The following is a 22,609-nucleotide window of genomic DNA, read 5'->3' as shown; positions in this document are numbered from 1 at the left end:
TTTGGCTTCACAGATGACTAGTAGAAGTACCGGTAAATAAATAAGTCCTTTATTTATTTACCGGTACTAAGGATAAAATATAATGTATAATTTTGATTAAAGCATGGGATTTCCAAAGTATATCAATAGAAAGAGCAAATGGAAACCTAGAAGCGTTTCCATGGTCATAATAATATCGTTTCCATCCGTGCATAAACAAACGGTCTTCACCCAAGTCAAAAGGTCAAACTGCCGGTAATGATGATAATGAATGATCGTTAAGTGGAGACCGTCTATGAAAGAAGGTAAATATAATCTAAGAAGCTGAACAGAGGTATGGTCTTATGGAAAAACATTTTTCCCCAACGTTGCTGTAAAAAATGTTGCGGCAATCATTGCAGCCAACCTAAATATTAAACCAATAAGTTTTTAATTCAAGAGACCTAAAAAGTCTGTTAAAAAAGAAAAAACAATTTCCTCTGTCACATCGTCAAATCACAAATTTTGTTTGACATGCGTGGACGTCCATGATTTCGATAGCATATTTTACCTATTTTTTATAAAGTACCTATTTCATTTTAGCAAAAATTGTTCTGCTTGTCGTTTACAAATAGCAATCATGACCACCGTAACACCGTCAGCAAGTAAATACAAGATTTCTCGTCGAGGTCGGAAGCTTCAGGTTTCTGATGATCAAAGGACCTTGGTTGCTTTGCCAAAGGATGTTCCTGAGCGTACATGGTACAGTTTTCAGATTAATATAGTTTAGTCATTTTATTGGATGTTTGATTTAGCATAGAACAGTGTCAGGTTGTTAAGAGCTTCGGTGCAGCTGAGAACCTCTGACAAGAGTGTAAAACCTAACAAATGTTTGGAACAAAATTAGTTTTTTTTTCTGTCTAGGGCTGAGATACTGCAGAAGGAGGAAAATGACTTAGTAGTGTTTGACATCAGAGAGGAGATTTTGGAAATGGCGCTTAAGATTGGCTACCAGGACTACATGGAGAAGCAGACCGCTGTTTTCACTGTGCACTGTGCCGCCGAGGCCTGGCTCAAGTTGATTGATTGGTAATCATAAAGAATCAGCCATATCCTACTTTGAATTATATTTATATGAACATTTTTTTCATTACATATTGAATTAATAGTTTTTATAAGTACGTGGTAATGGTATCTACTCAAAATATAGTCTCTTAAAAAGTACATTTACCAACCGTAGTTTAAGCAGTATCAATAAACGATCAAATTAAAATTACGTAGGAATTTCTACCGCCACGACCCCGGAGAAGATCCGACCGCAAGTCCTGCCTGTTACATTCCCAGAAGGACAGAGTCCTGGATCCCCGACGAGCTGCCTGACCCGTCTCCGAAGGACACGTGGGGTCGGCAGGACCTGGCCGTGGTGGAGGAAATGCAGGAAGAGAGCTTGCAGAAGTGGCCCAGCTCTTCGTCACTAGACATGCCAGTTGTAGAAGATATTCCACAAGAATACTGGTAAAGCTTCTATGTAGCTTTCTCTTTCTCAGCATGTTTGGACAGTCATCTGGCCTTTGACATATCTAAAGCATTTGCGTATGAATTCGGAAAGCTGTTTTTTGGTCATCTGGCATGTTTTCGTGGACTTAATACTATTACTTATATAGATCTTGATTTCTAGGTACCCACTAGGTATCTAGGTTTATTTTGAAGAACATAATGGATAACCCTAACTTTCCATTGTAGGTTCCCTGGCAAAGTAAACGTGCCAGACACACGAAAGAAAGAAGTAGAAAAAATTGATTACGACGTAAGTAGCACATGTACTTTTATCATTATTTAAATCTTGTGTATAAACAAGATGAAATTATAAGGGAAAATGATTCAAGGACCTTAGGCAATATTGATTTCTTACTACAAAATAAGTGCAGTTGCACTTCTGTTTCAACTGGTTAAATAACAAAATTAAACAAATTAAATGTATACCAGACAATCATTTTATCGAATACACAGATATAACATTGTTTTTTAGAGCAAACTAAAAACTTTTATGAAGTTTATTTGAGCCGTGAACAGATCATGGAGGCTTACCGTGGATCATATAGAGATGATAAGGTGTTGGGTTTTATGCAGGAATCGAGCACCGAGAGTCAACCGACGTCAGAGGAGAACCTGAACACGGAGAGTGAAGTGCTGCAGAAGGTGACGGACTACAGCACCACCGGGACGTCCGGGAAGGTACGCCCAGTCCAACTGTCGCTTTCGGGCAGTTCACTTATAAATATTTTGTTAAAGAACGACAATTTAAATGACAACTATAGATTATATTTCATGACTACGTTGGTGATCTTGAAGTTCGTAGACAATTATTGGTCTTATTGTTTTCTGGTGAAGCCACGATATTTCGGTATCAAATCTTGGCTACAAATTTGAGCCCTGTTTCTCAAAATCACACATCAAGGATTTCGTAAGAGGTTATTAGTATTACATTTTGTAATGATCGGTGGCTAGTATCGCAAAGCGCCGTAGCCAGCTGTGAAGTAGTTATTATCATACACGCGAACACAGAAGCACTGTCTGTCCACTTACTCTTTGTCCAATGCAACGGCAATCGGTCACTACCGGGGAGAGAGCAGGCGTAGACACTTATTTGTACGTTCCTTCCGAAACTCGTAAGCTTCTTTGTCTTGCTACGCTATGCTTCTTTGTCAACATTGGGATGGAACATCTATCTAACTACCATTTCAATTATTTATGAAGACTAAAGTAAAGGTTTGTTCGTGTGGCAGAACTCGTCGTACAGCGCGCTGAAGACCACGTCGCCGGTGGACGGGTCGCTGCACGGCGCCGGCGACTCCACCGTCGTGCGCCCCAAGAGGCGCCTCACCGAGAAGAGCAAGAGCTTCATCAAGGCCGGGTGGGGATACTTCTTATAGTATGGTTGATGTAGAACCTGGTGACGGAGTATAAATTCGTCGTCGACCTCTGGCATAAGGCTACTGTTATAGTGACACCACACATAAACTAGCTGCCATCTATTATCGACTTAAATGGTTTTCAATTCAATTTAAGCTACTGTGTATTCTGGGAGGCTATACGATTTTTGCCAAAACTTAAAACGGGCACACAAAATCCCAGAAAATTATTAAAGAGCTAGATACACCACGTTCGTTCCGATGAATTCTAGTTTAAAGGCGCTTCTTACGCGTTTTTCACACTTAGCAAACTAACCTGATAATACATTACATCAATATGCAATGTTTCCTTTGTGTATACAGCGGCAGATCGAAGGGCACGCTCCCGCCTCTGGAGATGGGAGACTCCCGATCACGGATGAGTATCATATCGGACTGTCGCTTGAGAAACCTGAGGTATGGACTTTATTCTTAAAGAACAGTATTAAGTATACAGTATTCCAGCAATTCTACCTCTTGATCTAGGTTGGTGAAACGAGTAAAGATTATAGGTCTGTGTTTCTAAATCAAGTTTATAGATTTATTTACAGATGTATTTTATGCAAATAACGCGTTATATGCACAGCTTTCAAGAGTATTGAGTTGATATAATAAAATTTCTGATGTAGTTTGCTACGGCAATGTGTAGTTATTTGCATAGGGGAAGTCCAAGTACCTATTACTGTAAATCCCACATAATAATATAACAATTAAATCACAAAACAGAAACTATTACAATAGCAACCATAATACTTAGCATATAATCATTCCGTTTCAAATACTTTTAATGGCTTTTATAGTCGGTGAAAATAAAGGGGTTGCCATGGGAAAAAGAAGTTGGGTTGCCACGTGCAAAATAACAATAGGCTTGTTGTCAATAGGTGTGCGTTCACAGAGTGAGTATTATTCGGAATGAGGGTAACGTTGTATGGGGCTAGGACAAGACAAGTGTGAGCTACCGGTTCTTTATGTTGACCAGGGATTTATCGTTATTAGGGGGTTGCCAGATAAGTGCTTTGTTTTCGAACACATTGGCGGTAGTTACCTTTATTAATAGAGACATATTTGTTAGAGATAAAATACTAACCTAGGGGTTAAAACCAAGTCAAAACAGTATCTGCTTACATGCAGTTAAAAATCTATCTTATCTATTACCTATCTTCTAAAAGTATGTACTCGCTCTTACAAGAGAGCAAATAAAACATGTTTTAACATGAAGCACACTGTATAACTAAGTTGAATCGAGTCGTTGAACTACGCTCAAGTCAAGATCCTTTGTCTTGGCACAAAGCGATCCAATTTGAATGACATGAACCGCTTTGAATTAATCTTCGGAGGGGAGTGAAACTAGTTGATAATCAATGCGTTATATTATGAACAAGGTTTGTTGATAACGTGGACACTTGTGAACTCCGCTTAGGGTTGGCAAAATGCTTTTTTTAATTTTAATTTGTTTCGTTGATGCTCGAACCCATCTCGTGGGCTTCCATCCTTTGATTATGAATTTAGTGACAAAACATTATCAACCTGGGTAAGCCTAGATAATAAATTAAAGTAGAATGTATTACCTACTTTAAGTATCGTTTTGTGGAAGTGCTTTGCCACACTTAAAAAGTTTCTTTAAACAGATTTACATGAATGCTCTTTGTGGTACCTAATTTCTGAACCGCGTTAAGACCAGTCCATAAGTATGGTATGTGAGACTTTTTCATGTTTGATGAAAACTTAATTTTCAGGCACTTGAGGTTGTTTTATTTTGAAAATGAGATTCATCAGTGGCAGCCCTGTGTAAGGGCGAGTGGCCCAGGTGCGCGGAGGTCAACGCTCGCTCCTCACCGCACATTATTTCTATACCTTTAAATCTTTGTCCGTATGTACTGCGCTCTCTGCCGATGCCGTTTATTGCTTATTGCCGTTCATTTATATACTGGTCAGACTTAGGACCTATTCGTTTGACTTAAAGGTTAACTTGAACCAGCAAACGATTGATTTAATGTTGACGGAAATTGTTTCTCCGAGGGAGCTTTATTTGCACCACATCAATTATAAATAATGTTTTGATGGGATGCTCGGATGTCGTCCATTTAGCTCGGGCCTTGCTCATCAAAGTAATCTACCGACCGTCTTGAATTCCGTACTACCCGATCCACCACATTTAATTATTCGCAAGCCTATAGACTTGGGTATTTCGGGTATTACAATTTGGTTGTAATTAATTACGCGGTCGTTTGGGGCTCTGTAATCGTAATTTGATTACAAGTAGACAATAGATACAGCTTTGATGTTAACTGAAGCCGTACCTAAGGGTCGCGACGTAGCTATAGCGATTCATTTAAAATAATTACACAAATTATCAGTTTGGTTCATAATTATAATTATACCCTGAAATACTGAACGGAAATGACAAGAAAATGATACGGCAATAAAGATTTTTTAATCGAATAATAAGTACCTATACATTACCATTTGCAGGATTTAATGATGCTTTAAAGAAAATTATTTCCAAGGATCCCTAATTAAAATAGTTTTGGAACTATTATTTTCTTTAGCGACATTTTCGTTATATTGCCCATATACTAATACCTCTTTCCTCTAAATTAAATTCAAGTGAAACTATTATCGCATGAAGTAAAACACCATGGCCATGTTTAAGTTACAAAGTTATCGCGCATCAAATACGATTTTCTTAGGAGAGGGTGTGTGTTCGAAATTAATTAACGTTTCATATGTTCAATGCGTCAAAGGCATTGTTGGTTGATTTTAGAGGAATTCCCAATTTGACTTTATAATGCAGGTAAAGAACCTTTGATTATGCTTAAAGGAATGAAACAGTCAATAATAGGTCCTTTTTTGGTGGTGTTTATTTTAAAAATGAAACTTTCAGTAACCATAATGATGGTTACTGAAAGTACATAGGTAACTTATGCCTATTAGTTTACCAACATAATCACAAATTTGAGTAACGCGATATCCTCATTAAAATTCTTGCCTCATATTCCCCAAAATGGCGCGTGCAATAAGGCTGATTGCATACATCGTGACGTGCGTCGTGTTGCCGCGCCGCGCGCCGGCCCGCGACCCGCGGCTCCGCGCGACACGCGACGCGTCGCTTTCCCGCTTTGTACAACTAAAAGCTTTTGTTCGTTACTGCCATGATGGATGACCGGCCAGAGACTGTTTTTCATTTGCTAACTTGTATCGCGAAATTATTTCTTTTTGTTGATATTTTTGCGGCTACAATACCAAATGTGGTCACGCTGGATTTGTGAGTGCGTTGTCGAGTATTTTACCTTCATGTACATTTTTTTATTACGTGCTAAAGCTGATAACGTCATGGAATTAAATAATGCTGCAGGAGTTGGTGGCTAAGCTACAACTGTAAAAATGTATCGGTCATGGGTTAAGATACCCTTGATACGGTCGGTCCGTAGATGGGTAACCTCCGTAGATGGGTTCCTCCGTTTTTTGGCAAGCTTGTTAGCTGGTATACATAAATATTTGGCAGTCGTTAGGGATAGTAGAAGCTAGACAGACTGGCCACCAGTCTTAGAACCTTCTTTAAATCGTAAATAGCTTTTGTTTCACGGTATTAAATGCTTTGGACAATCATTCATTACATCTAAATCGTTCCAAACATGTAACGAATACTGAAAATTAAACTAATTTATTTCAATTTACGAATTACGTGGCAGATAGAGACGTTACCGCCGGAACGTAACAAAGGGATGTTTTGTAACACATTGTCGCGCCGGAGGTCTATTAAATTATGTCTGACAATCCGAAGAGTCCCACAATACGCTCGAGTACACGTTTGCAAACGCGTTTGCAAACGCGTTTTAATCAAAAAGGGAAGACGCTACAATAAAGGCTATTCACTCCCTGCCCTAATTTCCGAATAGCGACCATCTAGTGCACTCGAATAAATTAATATCTCTTTATAAAGTACGGGCGTGAAGGTTGAGAATCGCGTGAGTTTGTGGCAGGCCTTATTTTGTTTGGGACACGTGCACCATTGATGTAATTGATAGAATGTTCGTACTTGCAAGTTTCGTGGTCGCCCGTACTCGCTGAATAGGATTTTGATTGTGGAGTTGAAAGCACCATTCTTTGTCGTAACCGCCGCAATATTACTGGCTTGTTTTCGTCTCGATGGGGTTTTTACTTAACTTGTGATAAAGAAAGCTAGTAATTCGATTACTTTCGTTTGTGTTTAGTGTGCTTCACTACTTTTACAGCGATGAGATTAAGCAACGGTGGCTAGGTATGGAATGAAATTTGAATAATTTGTTTTTGACATTTCATAAACATGTTTCAGAGCTAACCTTCCTATGTAAATATAGTTCACGCCATCATGTAGCTTATTATTGACACTTAAAAATTTCGATAAATTAATTAGTTTTCTACCTATTCCTTTTTCCTCAGGGCCGGGCATACTCTCAAATTCAATATCAAGTGTTAAAAACTGTTCTGTGAAGCCAAACAGCGTGTTTCCCATAACGTTTTACATACAAGTGCCATGGGAGATGCCTCGCATGCATACTTATTTGTATGAAAACATCAATTTGTTACCCTATTTCCTTGCATCTTAATTTTTTACAACCCCTGGAGGTCCATATGTTACGCGCTATGGAAAGTATGAATAATAAAATGCTTGCTCCGCCGTATTGTTCGAAACTACTCGCGTGCCTATTCATATTTAAATAAAACTAGTTTCTGATGCTGAAGTTTTCAGAGGATTATCTAGATGCTGGGTGCAGTCGGGTTGATATGATGGTGCTTTTGTCCAACAGTGAAGTGAAAGCAGGAAAGAATCACCCTTTTCAAACTTTGAAACTGTCGAATTTTGAAAATAGCTTTATTGTAAATTAACATGTTTCTACTTAGATCAAAAAACTTCTTCAATTTTCTCTTCTCTCTTCAACAATTCCAGAAAGTTTAATAATCAAAAATTTTCGGAAAGAGGTTCAGCCATGTTTTTGTCGTATTTCCTTGTCCAGTTATAAACAAATAGTATAATATACACTTATCATTTTGTAAAACCCATTTGGAATTCTTCGCCAAACACCAATTTCCATGAACGGACTCAATTTAGGCGGGAAAATGTTTAGAATAAATATAAGTAATGTAATAAACAGCCCTATGCAGGGTCTGATCGCTGCCTTTTGCGTTAAAGGTCTCGGATTCGATTTCCGCATACAAATATATAAATGGTTATTTGTTTTGGGTCAATGTTTGTGCTTGTGCAATTATTACAAAAATTGTTGGACTCTCTTGAAAAATGTTCAAAGTGTTGCGTATATTTTTTCTCTGAAGACCCTTTTGGAATCACGTTCGCATCGTCCTTTTCTATTAGATTGAGTTAAACTGGGTAGTGGGCAGGAAGTCTGAGAGGGTACTACACAAAAGGTTATTGGGTATAACTAAATTTTGAAGGAAATTCGGGTGTTTGTTGATTGTCCCGTGTTAGAGACGCGTGACACACAGGGCTTGGTCCTATGTATCGAGAGGTCTTCATCTTATCTTACGCAGTGATTCTTGTTCGCCCCTGTCCAGTAATAACCGGTCATAAATGTGCATGTGGATGACGTCAGCCGTCATATTTCCCTCTAATACATTTTCATACATCATCCATATTAAAATCTTTCCAGAAACCTTAAGAAGTCAATGCCATAGGTGATCGGCCTCGCACCTCGCGGGTCCGGGTTTGATTCCCGCCGCGACCTGTATAATCACACGCGAATTATACTATAAAAATATGTATATTTGAATGTTTTTTAATGTTGTAACGTTTGGAACTTGATTCTATGAATGTTGATTGTTCGGTCGCCGTGCCTACTGAATGGCTGATGCGCTCAGATTGCTGACTGTGCCCTGGACGGACAGGGTATCGAACTCTGAACTTTTGTGTAGTATAATATATGGAATGCGTTTTCTAATGTATTCGTTGTATCTAATATGCGGTAGTAAACACATCTAAGATGAAAGGAAAGTAAATTCTATATTTAGTAATAATAAGTTTAGAAAAACACAGCGCATAAAGTTTTAAATAGGGTCATAGCTTACTTCTAGACGATGAAAACTTAGTTGCTACCTAAAGCATACATTTTTACCATTTCTGTTTTTATTTCTTGAGCAATTATCTTAATATAACATCCAACATCAATATAACCTCATTACGCAGGTAATGTATTTTTTATTGACCCGGTCAGTTAATTCTGTTGTTGATCCCACTAATGCTATCGCGAGCCGCGGCGGGCGGCCATCACACTCGGATCATGTCTCGTTCATTAATTATAATTATGTTATTTGGTCATTAGTGTTGCCCAGCAAGGATATATACCGTATATAATCAGCTAAGTAGTACTTATACTGGTTATGTTATACAAGCTAAATCTGTTATTTCAGGACAAAGAAATGTTTGTCCTCTAAATAAAATTATTTAAATCAAAGTGTTTTAAAGGGCTTTTGAAGTTTTCTTGGTAGCTTATGAATTGTGGAAGGGGATTGAGGATTATAAGCTGACGAAGATTGATTGATTGAATGTGGCCACAAGTGTGGAGTACAAGTCCAGTCGAAAAAAGTTACAATATTTAATAGTTTCATTCCATGCTATCCGAACACAAACGGTGACGATACGATAAATTCGTTCAAATTCATGGCTCGGATTCTGTGACTGAATGATTTCGTTTAAGATACGATAGAACTAACACAAGCCGACCCGTTACCTAAATAGAAGTAGCTGGCTCGTATGTCTAGCGTCGATATACTGAATTGATGGATAAGCTATGGAGGCCCCATAAAAAATAGATGAAAAATGCATTCTGCGGGTGCGGGAAATGATGAGTATTCTTAATGAACTTATATCTTAATTAATTCTAACGAAAACGGATATTGCTTTTCATTTTTCTATGATTATGTAGTGTACACACATTTAAACAATTTTAGCAAAAAGATATGGTGTTTACTGAATCGCAAACCTCGATATTTTCGCATGTCATGTCACTACTCCACAACGATAACACACAGAAAGCGAGTGTGTAAACAACTGTGTAAATGTGGAAATAGAAAATGTTGTTTTGTTCGGGAAAATATGTGAGAAAAATAGTGTTCATGAAATAAGTACCCGCCGTTGACATGTTGTACTAAGTAACTGCTAAGTTTTCCTTAAAAGTGTTGGCTGAGTAGTGCGACTGTCAAATACGAAACTTGGTATTGTTTAAATTCTTGACTCCCTAAATATGTGTTTTTGTGCTCTACTAGGGATATTTCTTCCTGCAAACAATTTCCTAATGGTCTGATGTAGCAGTTTGAATTGCTTAGGTACTCATTTTACTACTAAAACCCTCATCAAATTGCCGATGCCAATTTATGTAGCAAACATCTCGCAAAATAATTCAAATACACCTATTGCATACGGAAATTTATACACTAGGTATCTGTATCCATTTGTAAAACTACAAACATCTAATGCGTAGTGTACTCTATAATAAAGCTGTCGATTCGTGTGAATTTCCCATTTATTTATACATGGTGTTCATGAATAAGTTATTTGGGTATAGTTGAAGTATTCTCATGTACGATAGATATGCAGATGGCAGTATTATGCATACGGATTCCTTGCCGGCGGCATCTACGAATCACCTTCGAATTTAGCGGTCGTTAACTCTGGTGATGGAGAGCTCCCCATGATACCGAATGGCGGCGTGGGGCCATGGGAAGCGCGGGCTGGGAATATATATTTTAGTTGCATAGTATATTTTGTGATACTTAAAGCACGAGATTTTTGTCCCTCATTCAGTTTTTGGTGATGAAGGCATTAACTATCATCTTGTTTTTTTTATTTAAAATATACGATACCCGTATGATTGAACATAATTTATTTAAAAAAAAACATTTATTCAATTAAGTCGTAATAAGTACTTTTTGAACGTAGGACAATACACAGCACCACGGTACTCCCTTCATGGACACACCGTTTACCGCTTCTTAAGTGCATTTGCGTTGGAGAAGAAACGGTGCGACATATTCTTAAGCAACACGCTCTTTTCTTTACCTTTTAAAATTGTCCAGGTTTCATGGCAACTGCAGATGTCACGGTGACTTGTACACTGTAGTCTATGAAAATCTAATGTACACTTTGCAATTTAAAACGTGCTCAAGGTTTCGAGTGTCGAGTTCATTGGCTGTGTGGTCCGGGCCTGGGGAAGACAAGTGACATATACCTAAGATTTTATTCAGATTTTGTTGAGAACTGCGCGCCTACTGTGGAAAAAGACTAGCTGTTGTGGAAGTGAGACACTGCTACTCTCATATATAGTTGTCTCGCTTTAAAATGGCAGTCTTCTTTATGGGTTTCTAATACCTTCAGATTTATAATCAGATACAAATTTTCGTACAAGTTTTAGTTAGTACCTAGAATTTCGTTTCAATCATTCCCCAACATTTTTTTTTTGCAATTTGCTATCTCTTCTTTCAGTAAACGTTTCAGAATTCTTGTTTAAATTAGTCATTGGTATTTACTCATTAGATTATTGTGCAGACACTTGATGTTTTCAGAACAGTTGTCTCACCATTACACCTAAATAAAAACAGGGTTCAGATCGTTTTGTGATCGGCTTCAACTTACATCAATGTACATCCATTTTCCTTAGATCTCATGTTACAAATACTTCAACATTGTATTTTGTTCACAGATTGGATACCCAATACGAGATAACTTCGGAAAAAGTGGACACGCCGCCAGGAGAGGTTGTCAAACGAAAATAATGTTGGTTCCGACATGTTTTCTGCTGCGTCTCGAGGTATTATGTAGGTACTTAGTTATATATCAGCTGAAGCTTGGTAAGCAAACAGCTAAATTGCTTAGGTAATGTATACTTTTGGCAATAAATTGAGAAAGGTAGTGGTAGTGCATACGTGTTTTATTTGTCAACCTGCTTGTTTTGTAGGTGCTTTCTTCCAGCCTCCCGAATTTTTGGTGCCTCAGCCAGTTTATTGTAATTGTAATTAAGAGATAGGAAGGTACTGGATGCTACTGGACAGAAATGTGCTGCATATTACCCTAAAAATAATAATAATAAAATTAAACGCCATTTAAAAGTTGTACGCTTGTTAGGAAATATTAAAATGGATAAGGTTATCCGAAATCGATCATGTTTAACCCTGAATCCGAACAAACCACTTAACAAAGATTACTCTATCCAGCTTTTAGTTTAAACCCTTATAACTTAACGACTGTCAACAAAGGGGTGAGCAGAGCGAGGGTTATTGATCACATGTGCAGTGTCCGATGTTCGCAGTGTTCGGACACACCATCCATCATTGTGACAGACAGACGGACAATGTTTTAGGGTAATTCACGCTTGTTGGTTTGCGGGGCTGGCCAGAGATGTAGCTGGTGACCTGTTATGTAAGGCTGCGGGCCTCAAGGGGGTCGTTACTGAAAAGGGGTTCCTGGTTCAACGAATACGTCATGAGGTTTGTATAATTTATTATAATTAGGAAATGTTAGGCAACCTGTGCTTTTGCTACAATGGACGTGTAACAATAGCCAGGGTTAGTTTGAGTATCTGTTAAGCTCCAAAAAACCAGTCCAGTTTATGTTACATACGCGATGGGTTTTGAGGCTAAAAAAGGTCAGCTTATTTAAAAGATAAATCTGTTAGTTTTATAGACGCATGTTTATTTTAATACTTATTTGTATTATACTAGTATTAAATAAATAACCCTAGTACTAACAAATATAAACAAACTAGGGGAATCGCAGAAACAATAAACGGTAAGCAATTTAAGAATTCGTTACGTTTTCAGCTTACACTGTCACAGTAATCCTTAAAGGCGGTAAAAATAACTCAACATAATAATATGATGTGTATCTTGTAGAACGCCTCGAGTTATAATAATTTGTTTTGATGTTAGTTTTATCTGAGCTAACAAACGCGGCTTCCGTGTGGCGTGTAGGCCTGACTGCCTGAGTGATAGCATCTTATCTGCCGCCGCCGTTTGGACAGCGCCGTGAGGCATAGGCCGCTACAACAAATTGATTGTATCTCTGACTAGCTTGCTTTGAATGCGGGTAGGTTATGCTTGATAACGCAGAAATATTATAGGTACCTAAATTGCTCCTACTCTAAAACTACAGTAGTCGAACTTATATCTCTCGAATAGTTTTCGTTTTGAATAATTTCGTCGTTGTTGGAGAGCGCATCTCTCTATCAAATGTAATAGTTTGCGAGTAGTAGTTTTAGCGAGTTTAGAAAATGAGACTTTGTATGGTACATTATACATATTTTAAAATAAAGGTAAACTAGGTTTAGATATGTGTCTGTACTTATTCCAATGATTAATTATGCTGTATGTATTTAAATAGAAGCATATTTATCCTTTTTTAACTTTCTCTTGAATACTCGGGTTCAATTGAGCATATAAAAACTATTTTTCATTAAAGTTACAGTTTCGCTTTAAATACAGTACGTATTTTCAAAATCCGTGGAGCGGTTCACAGCATTAAGGCAAGCCTAGCAGACTGTTACTAACGTGGCCGGTGGTAGCATGCACGCATGAACGCGCCTCTGCCCAGCGATAGTTCACCAAAGGGATGCGAGCCGGCCAAATACTCTCAAAACGCACGTAGCTTTACGAATAGATAGTTAGAAACAAGGTTATGGTAGAGATTTCATGCTTAATTAGTAAGGCTATGCTTTTTATACAGTACCAGCTGATCTGGCGAAGTGTGCTTCCTATCTTTTAAGTTGATGAAAAAAGACATGGTTCGCAATTTTGAAAATTTGATCGGTTAAGTAATTTAGGAGTCTATGACAGACAAACAACGTGACACGTAATTTATACATAAGAAAGAATATGAGAATAGAACGTATGTTGAGCGCTGCATTTCTAAAGCTTGAACTTTTTGAGATCTCCAAAACATCATTTACAGTTAGCACAGTGGTCTATGTAAAGTGATGTCTTCAACTAATTATTCCCTTGTTGCGATAGTTGCATCATGTCTGATCTCCAGATATATCCTTAGATAAGCTACATTTTATATACTTTTAATAAATTTTCATTAATAATTTGCAGTCGTTTCCCGACTGATTATAACTATGTTGGTATCAGTTAAGATCGTTTGGTACCGGGGTAGGCACCGTACGCTCGGTGGCATGGTCTACAGATAATTGCCGGTAGATAATTGCTGCGGAGTTTTAGGAAAACGTTAGCGGGTCGGTGTTGCTGCCTGTTTGCAATGTACCACGACATGTATCAAGAGAAGAGATGTGATTTAATACAGGTTTAATTAAGTGTTGGACGTATTTCGGAACAAATGAACGCTATGCAGCGCCGGCTTGAAGGTGCTTGCTTTAGTAGAGATTTTTAAATACAGTCTTCAGTTTTTTATACTAAGTAACATGTTTAATACCTCAGCAGAAGAAATTATTTTCGTTTTATTGTCAGTTCATCCCTGTCCTGTTTGTATCGAAGACGTGTTTGTATTACTTTCTTGTATATGTTTAGATATATAAGTACCAAATATGAACTGTTTAAGGCCGGCAGGTGGTGTTGAAAGGCTTAAGTATAATTTTCTCGTGTAGCAACGGGAACCGTCTCAAATCGTGATACGCAACAGTAAGCCGGCCGCGATACTGATCGCTTGCCGCCTCAATTATGGATTGTAGGCAGAGAGCTAGGCAACATCCTGCACCTGCTACTTAGAGCGTCAGAACTTTGAGACATATTGTTTGAGAGGCAGTCACGCCTCTGTACGACATGATTACGAAACTGATTTTAAAGATTTTCAGACTTTCTTCGAAATTAGGGGATAATATTTTATGACGAACATTGAAAAGGCACTGATGTTTCAAATGTCTATATTTAAGTTTACATTTACTTAAATTAACTACAATATCCCATATTTTTGGCCTAGTTTTTCCAAATTTAAGTTTTATCTTACCACACATTTCAAGTCATAATAAAAGTTAATGTATATCCATAGTTTTTTTATGCCACGGTCTCCTTGACTACAGGTCCCTGCAGCTCCCGGTCCGACTTATGAGACCTATACATAACGGACACCACGGAGTAACGGGGGTTTATGGGAAAAATGGCGGCACTGGGACAGGTTAGCTCTCTTCTAAATAGGGTTATTTTAATAGCCCGTGTTGTAGAGCAATCTGCATTGGCACCCAGTTTCCAGACCGTTTATTGGATGGAATAGATTCAATATCAATCATTCTCTTTATTAAAATACGCAGAGTTTCTTCGTCTTATAAACTTTTTAGTGTGACAGTAGAAGGGACTTTAGACCTAAAGCTTAAAATTTAAATATACCATAACTTTCGACCCTAAAAACCCTAAATCCGTATCTCGTGGATGTTATGCAGAATACATAAACCCGGAATACGCCGGCGCCCTTCAAATCGGCGCGTATGACGTCACGTCCTGAGTTGATGGTGGACCGCACGTGACGTCATCCCATACACCTGACTACGGTGCGCACACGACACCCGATGCCGGGGATGGATGGACTGGCATATGTTAGCCTTTGAGTTATGAGGAACTGCCTCTAGGGCGAGGTAAGACTATCAGTTTTGACAGCTACTACAGAAATACTACTTTACTCCCGTCTAAGACGGCATTTGTTTGTAAGATGTGCAAATATTAATATGTGGGAAAAGAATTCCCGGCTGGAGATATTATGTGAAACGTTCAGTTATTTCCATATAAAACACTAAACACAAATTGAAGGCAAAAACGCAGCAAAAAATGTAAGAAGAAAAAAAACATTTACCCAAAAGAAATACACAGTTAATATAAAGGACGAGACATGAGCATTGTGGTTACCCCACACATTTGTCAATGTCGGATGAAAATTGCCGTTCATCGGGATATTTACGAAATGTTCGAGAACGGAGGCACATTACATCTAGCTGAGGAAATCTGATGGAATCCTGTTTTCAATATGTCCTCATGTATAAAAGCGATGCCTTCGACGAATACGAATGAATAGACGTGGATGTCGTGGATGCCGCGGATGTCGATCACCAGATTTACGGCAGAAAGGTTTTATATCCCCGAACTTATAGCGAGGCTGTCTATTTATATGGAAATTTGTGAGAGTATGCTCTAGCCAGCCGGCGCGGGTTGCAGTCTCTTCACAAATGAATCGATCAGGTGTATTCACAATTTATTGTATCTGAGAGTTCAATAATTCTGCAAAGTTGACATCGGAAAATACTGCAAAAAAATGAATGCGGAATGCTACTGAGTTTGTAGATTATGATTGTTATTTAAGGTTAGTTTTAGGAATTACGAACAAGTCAAGACGGTAATATAAGAGACAATATAGGTTCTCTAAACGAAGCTCAAGCTACCTTTAAGGTAGACCAAAAACATGTATCACAAAAGGATGCTATGTAAGATGTTCAAAGAGATGTTTGAATATTAGAGCGGAAATCCCGTTAGTAACAAATTTAAAAGGTCTGTTTTGCTTCCACTCAACCATGTAATTCTATGTATAGATGGGCACTCACTCAGTACATAAGTAGCGGTAAATAAAATGTAAAGGAAAACATTGCGTTTGAAGATAATCAGAAACAAGGGTTGTACAGGATATGGAGCGAAAGTTATAAATAACAAGGGATGTCGACGCACTGAACAGAAATAAATAAAATTTCAAATAACAGAATGAAACTACGCTTGGATTGCGTCATGGTGGATAGGGATAGTGAGCGACTAGGTTTGAATTAAAAGCTTTAAATCTAATTATTGATGATTCAATTAGGGTCGTGAATAGTTTTAATTGTAGTTGAGGAAGTTTTGCAGTTCCAATAAGAAACACTAGTAACTATGCAAAAGTAATCTTCAAAGATACGTAAATAAAATAAAAATAATTTCTTATTAATCATCATCGAATTTAATTTACTACCTATCCAGTTTGTTAGAATCCTGCCGTTCGTCCGCGCTTAGATGGATCAATTTGTTTTGAAGCTGACCCATCTTTGATGACGCCGTTCCATAATAAATAGTCGTTTATCCTTGGAGTACTGCGGGAACTTGAAAGAGCACGTATTCAAACATCAACAGTTTCTTTGTACCGCTGCGAGGCAACAATCCCAGTGTTTTCGTGTTTATAATAACGCGCCATCTTAAGGGCGACGTCACAATTTGAAACGTATTTCATGTACTTTTCTTTGTGTAAAGTGCTTTTATGATTTTTGTAATAATGTCGGCACATTTTGGCGTGCAATTGGCTGTATTTTTTAAATAAGTACCGCACTTAGGGCTCGGGTAATATTTGTGGAATGTTTTTGTGCTAAACGATTACTTGAAAGTGGCATTATGTCGAACTGTTTGTGAACTAAGTGCTTTGGGTTTCTGAGCTCATATTTTTCGTTTTGGACTTTCTCACAAAGGACTCGTGTTTGTGTGTGAACGGGCACAGGTCCGGTTACATTAATATACGCGGACTTTGCGATAAGCAATTGATCGAGATTAAAATCCTTTTTTTATTCAACGCATTTAATAGGATACAACTTTTTTGGCCAACTAAATTAGTATCTGTAACAACTGGGGTCTTAAATAATGCTCTACATTCTACAGTAACACTTTTATTTTCTTTTATCTTCACGTAAAAACATTTCTAAACGTTACCTATCAAACAAAGCTCTGTTTAAGGTGAACTGTCAACAAATAAAATATTTATAAAAACGTTACGAGCGGCTCAACCGAATACAACCCGTCCCAATATACTCGTTTGTATATTAAAAAATGCTCGCTTATTTGTATTTCTATAAATAAATATTTATCGAGCGTCGCTTTGTGAAACTCTTCAAGCGTTTCTCGTTAAAATAAAAGGGAGAAAACGTTTTGCGATTGATAAAGGATGAGAAAATGGCCGTCCTTTTACTGGTAGCTACGGGCGCCGCCGCCGCGCCCGCGCGCCGTCTCCATGGGGATCAATTCTATTTATGGAAGACGATTTTTTTCTTTTCACCCAATCTTTGTTTGGCCCTTTTGATGTGATGGACGTTTGCTGTTTATTGACCTTTTTATTGAAAATTTTCATGGTAATCTTAGGGAGAAAGTACCTATGAATTTGATGGGGTCTCTTTATCTTTTCTGAGTTAAGCTTCCGAGCTTTATCTTTACAAAGTCCCGGTTCTTTGGCTAAAGAAGGAAGCCTATTCAGATCATTCTTTCACTAGTTTGTATTTTAACGCTATTATGACTTCATAGACATTTTATTTTGTTAAAGGGCTTAAATATATGTCCTTTGCAGTTTGCACTCATGTACTGGGACTCCTTATAGACTCTTAGTTGTAATGTCTTTGCAACTCCTAATTGCAGCTGGTATTTTTTTTTTCATTTTCCCACCGTAGTAAGTCTTACATTAGGTGTTATATTGATCTTAGGTTCTTTATACAGTCCAAGAGTGAAAAGAGCAAATTAAGTAGTTTCTCTCTCTTCTAAATTAAATATAGACCTCTAAAACCTCTAAAACTTATTTTCGGTTGAAAACCGAAAATAAATTCCAAAATTAGTTAAGTACCTACATATTCAGGAACTCCTAACTAAGTCCAGTGTAATTAAAAGCTGGCCAACAATTTTGAAGGGCGTTATTAAGCCTGGAATTTCATTCATGAATAGGTATATGAGAGGCCGGCCCTCTGGCCCTCTCGCAATGATGTCAGTCCCTCCTACTAAATAAGTTAGCCGGGTAAATTGCTTTTCAACGTAACTTATAATGCGTGTCATTTTTGTAATACGTTACCCTGCAGGTATCACCGAGGACTGCTTTTTAATTTTGACACGTAACAATATGCATAATTATGTTATTTTATGGGCTTTCCATGGTTAATGAAATATTCACACGGAGCGCGTCTTTTGTTTGTAACATAATCCATGCTATATTTACAAAGCAATAGAACATTTTGTATTGATGCGTGTGTATATTGCATGTAGTACTATTCTCTACCACCACCTATTGGTTTTTAAATGTCAACTAAAGAAATGGATGGTTGGCGCTCTTTGGGGGAGGCCTACGTTCAGCAGTGGACGGCGATAGGCTGAGATGATGATGATGATGAACTAAAGAAAATTTAGCGACATTTACTCAAACATTAGAATTGCCAACAATGGCATTTCCTCATTATGTATGTTCAAAAGACCGTTTCTCGTGACAAGGAATAATACTCATTAAGGACTAAAATACCTAAATTATCACAATTAGAGAAACAACTTTGGAACTAAAATGGCGGCCGGTATCGGTGAACCGCAGCCAGTGATGGTAATAGGAAGTCATTAGATCCGGGCCACCTTGGGAAACATTCAATAAATCCGCCCAAAGCCCAGGGTCTCAAAATTTAATAAATTGTTAACCATTACAATGTATTCGAGCCCATTTGTCAAATTACACCATAATTTACATCGCTCCTGTATCATTTTCTGTTAGAAATAATTTCTCTGGATGGTTGTTCATTGCCTGTTTTGATCGTTAGTGAAATTGCGTGGTAGAATTAAAGCAGCATTGTATGTCGAGAATAGAGAGCTGTAGATATGTTCGAATGCTGTTAGAGTAATGGGAATGAAAAGGTTGATCGCTTTTAGTGGAAACATACGTCTGTGAAAAGTGAATCGACGCGTCGAGCAACCGTTATACATTTATATGTGGAACTTCTCCCTGAATGAAAAATAATTTTTTTTTACCGAAACATTTGTATTCGGTCACCATTCCTGCTACTTTCCAAGTAGTTATAGGGAGATTTTAAATAGAATAAAGATGTTAGTTTTTCCGATAGATTTTTCATTATACACTTCTTGTAGGACTAATTACTGTTACTGGTCAGTGTACAACAGAAGCCTCAACACAATATAATAGATTTTTAGACAACACGACTTGGTTCTTATTGTAAAAGCACATTACATCATGATGTGAACGAAATACTATAGTATTGAACCAGGGTAAGTTCGCCTCCGCACCAGATAAGCTCCCGTGTCCCCTCAACCAGGAGATTCGTGTTCCAGGCTAGTTTCTGGTCTCGCCAGTAATGAATAGCCGCTATTATTTAACGTGTAGCCCATATTGTGGCCATTTTCATTCGTAATTTGGCTCAGAATTGAACTGAGTTCCTTTAATTAACAGTCCATATACAGTTATATGCGTACAGGGTGCCATTTGTTTTGTGGAATTAACTTATAGGGATTCGGAATATATAGTATTGATCGGTGGCCTTCAGTGGTGAATTAAAATTTGTAATGATTTGTGCTAAATGTGTTTATGGAAATGAAAACGTATTCTATGTGTGATGTATGCGTACAATCTTTACATGAATGCTTTGGAACTCTTTATGGGCGAGTCCGACTAGCTCTTGGCCAGTTTAACATAGAATAGTTAGTTAGTAGTTTAACACAAAAGAAAAGACACAATTATCCTTGAAAACATCAAAACAATTTCATGAATATTTGTTAAAAAAAGGGGATATCTAAAAACACAAAAAAACAAATTACATAATACAGTAATTAACCGAATAAGTATCAAAACAGCAATAACTCCGCCACGTGTACTTAGTAAATACTTACTTTATGTAATAAATAATACAAAGCGTCCATTTTGACGCGCCGCCGTGTTTTAGCAAACATTTAATATGTTTTTCGACCTTGAACTAAAACAATGGCGTTTGATATCGTGTTCAACATAGTTTATTATCATAGAGATATTACAGTAATTCAATTTGGAAAGGTTTTACTTGAACTACGAGTATGTAAAATTATCTGCTCGGCTAAGGAACTGTACTGTGGTTGGCACTAATTGTTGGATGTGTGCTTGTGAGGAGAGTAATTTGCATTTGGAAAAATAAGTAAATGGTAAAAATACAAAACTAGTAACAACTTAAGCTGTTCCACCATACTGCAATCATCGTTACACTACTAGTGGTATCGTGTTGCCCAGGTTACTGGGTTGAGGGGCTCAGATAGCCAATTCTTGTAAAACACAGGCACTTAGCTAAATCCGGTTGAATTGAAAGCCGACCCTAACATAGTTTGGAAAAGGCTAGGATGATGATGAAATAAAGCTCTTTCGCAGGGATCTATCTCAGAAACGGTTATAGCTAGGCAATTAAGTTTCATTACCTTGATCACAGATTTTGTATTTCTGTTGCCACCGTTACAACTGTGACTAACAAAAAGCCCTTAAATTCATTTCCCATCCAGCCAATTTGTTTTTCATTAGCCCATTTGTACAGAACCCTCCTCAGTGTTGTGAGTCTTATTCGCTAGTGACCAGATATATATTTTATCTGTTTCTAAACTTCTATTTATTTCTGTACAAGAATTTCTATTGCTCCGGTCTATATTTTTGTAGAGCTTCTATTTTGGCGCTAATACTTGCGTGTTCAGTGGATCGATTTCAGAGGCCTACCACCGCCTATCGAAGCAGTGCTGGCGTCGTTACAGAAGAGAGACGCCGCTATCCATCGTGTATCACGCTGTCTCGCTCCCACAACAGCGACAGTTCTACTGTAAGGGGTGATAGTAGGTGTCCCGGAGTTCGTAAACTGATGTAATGATGATGGATGAAGCTCTTCCAGTTTTCATCACGTTTTCCTTCGGGAGACGAAGGAAAAGTTCTTCTGTGTAGTTTATCAAAATATTTATTAACGTGCTCAATTTTAGGGTGAAATTGAATTCTGCTGCTTTGTTTTCCGATCAAAAGAAAATTACTTTTTATTGTTGTTATTATATAAATTTGCATGGCGATGGTTTTAGAGTTATCATAGTTTTCACTAGGTAAATTACGTAATGATGCCTAGATTTTTCAAATAGATTTTTTTGCTGTATTAAAAGAACTTCTAAAGATTTTCACATCTTACTACAACAAACTAACACAAAAACAGAGTTATCACTCGATTCAAGTGTTTCTGCTACGAGTTCAAATCGATAATATAAATCAATTACTGCAATAATCTCTCAACATGTTCTCAAATACGCGGGGGTCGGATATTGAATCTTTTTGCCATCGATTACACGAAGAATGCAATTATAAAAAAGTTTAGGGGCTGTGGGTGAGCAGTAAAAATAAATATATGATTACAATGTTCCCCCACTAGCGTTCCTGGATCAAACAGATAGCAGGATAAGAAATTCCGTACGCGATTTGAGAGCGATGGTAATGTTTTTCCAATTCTAGTTTTTACTTATCCACTTCACAAAGTAATTTGGTTCAAGTTCGTTTCGATTATTATAAAAGTAATTGGAACAAACAATTTACAGATAAGTATTTTACATGACATCAATATCATAGATGACATTACAGCTTACCGAGTGTAGTTAACAAGTAACTGTCAACTTCTAGAAAACTAAAGTTAAATTGAATATATCTCCTCAAGTCCATTCCTGTCACAGGTAATCCATGAGCGTAATACAATCAAACATTACCGCAGTATTTGGCAATGTGTTGGTACATCATGTGGAGTTCCCCCCTCGTCGTGACGTCATGCCATGGAGAGGGAGGGGGTGGAGCAACTTATATGGGGGAGCAACGGTTATTACGCCAAGGAGGATAAATATTAAAGGTTATCAACAATGGTAATTGCCGGGGATGCATGGAAATATAAGGAACAGTGTAATCGAGGCATCGTCACGCGCGCGCGTTATTAGGGGGCAACTTTAGGACTATGAAAAAGGGAGACATTGCTTCTGTAGCA

General features: G+C 37.7%; 1 protein-coding gene across 2 annotated transcripts; it reads left to right on the top strand.

The window, feature by feature from the left end:
• The first annotated feature begins 412 nt into the window (after positions 1–412).
• On the top strand, positions 413–11,820 carry LOC113503866. Of its 2 annotated transcripts, XM_026885993.1 has the most exons (8): positions 424–720; positions 883–1,047; positions 1,240–1,473; positions 1,702–1,765; positions 2,089–2,193; positions 2,745–2,872; positions 3,234–3,326; positions 11,603–11,820. In XM_026885993.1, the coding sequence occupies exons 1-8, from the start codon at positions 599–601 to the stop codon at positions 11,673–11,675; spliced, it is 984 nt and encodes a 327-aa protein (XP_026741794.1). In that variant the 5' UTR covers positions 424–598; the 3' UTR covers positions 11,676–11,820. The 2 variants fall into 2 exon arrangements, with proteins under 2 accessions (XP_026741795.1, XP_026741794.1); XM_026885994.1 differs by lacking the exon at positions 883–1,047 and having other exon boundaries at positions 413–720.
• The last annotated feature ends 10,789 nt before the right edge of the window (positions 11,821–22,609 follow it).

This window comes from Trichoplusia ni, chromosome 20, assembly GCF_003590095.1.
Source record: "Trichoplusia ni isolate ovarian cell line Hi5 chromosome 20, tn1, whole genome shotgun sequence".
Taxonomy (NCBI): domain Eukaryota; kingdom Metazoa; phylum Arthropoda; class Insecta; order Lepidoptera; family Noctuidae; genus Trichoplusia; species Trichoplusia ni.
Note: the sequence above shows the minus strand (reverse complement) of the source record. Positions and strands in the feature narration are given on the sequence as shown.

Coding starts and splice junctions, on each gene's coding strand:
- LOC113503866 (XM_026885993.1), top strand. CDS start 599: ATGACCACCGTAACACCGTCAGCAAGTAAATACAAGATTTCTCGTCGA. Junction 721..882: donor GATGTTCCTGAGCGTACATG/GTACAGTTTTCA, acceptor TTTTCTGTCTAG/GGCTGAGATACTGCAGAAGG. Junction 3,327..11,602: donor TGTCGCTTGAGAAACCTGAG/GTATGGACTTTA, acceptor TTTTGTTCACAG/ATTGGATACCCAATACGAGA.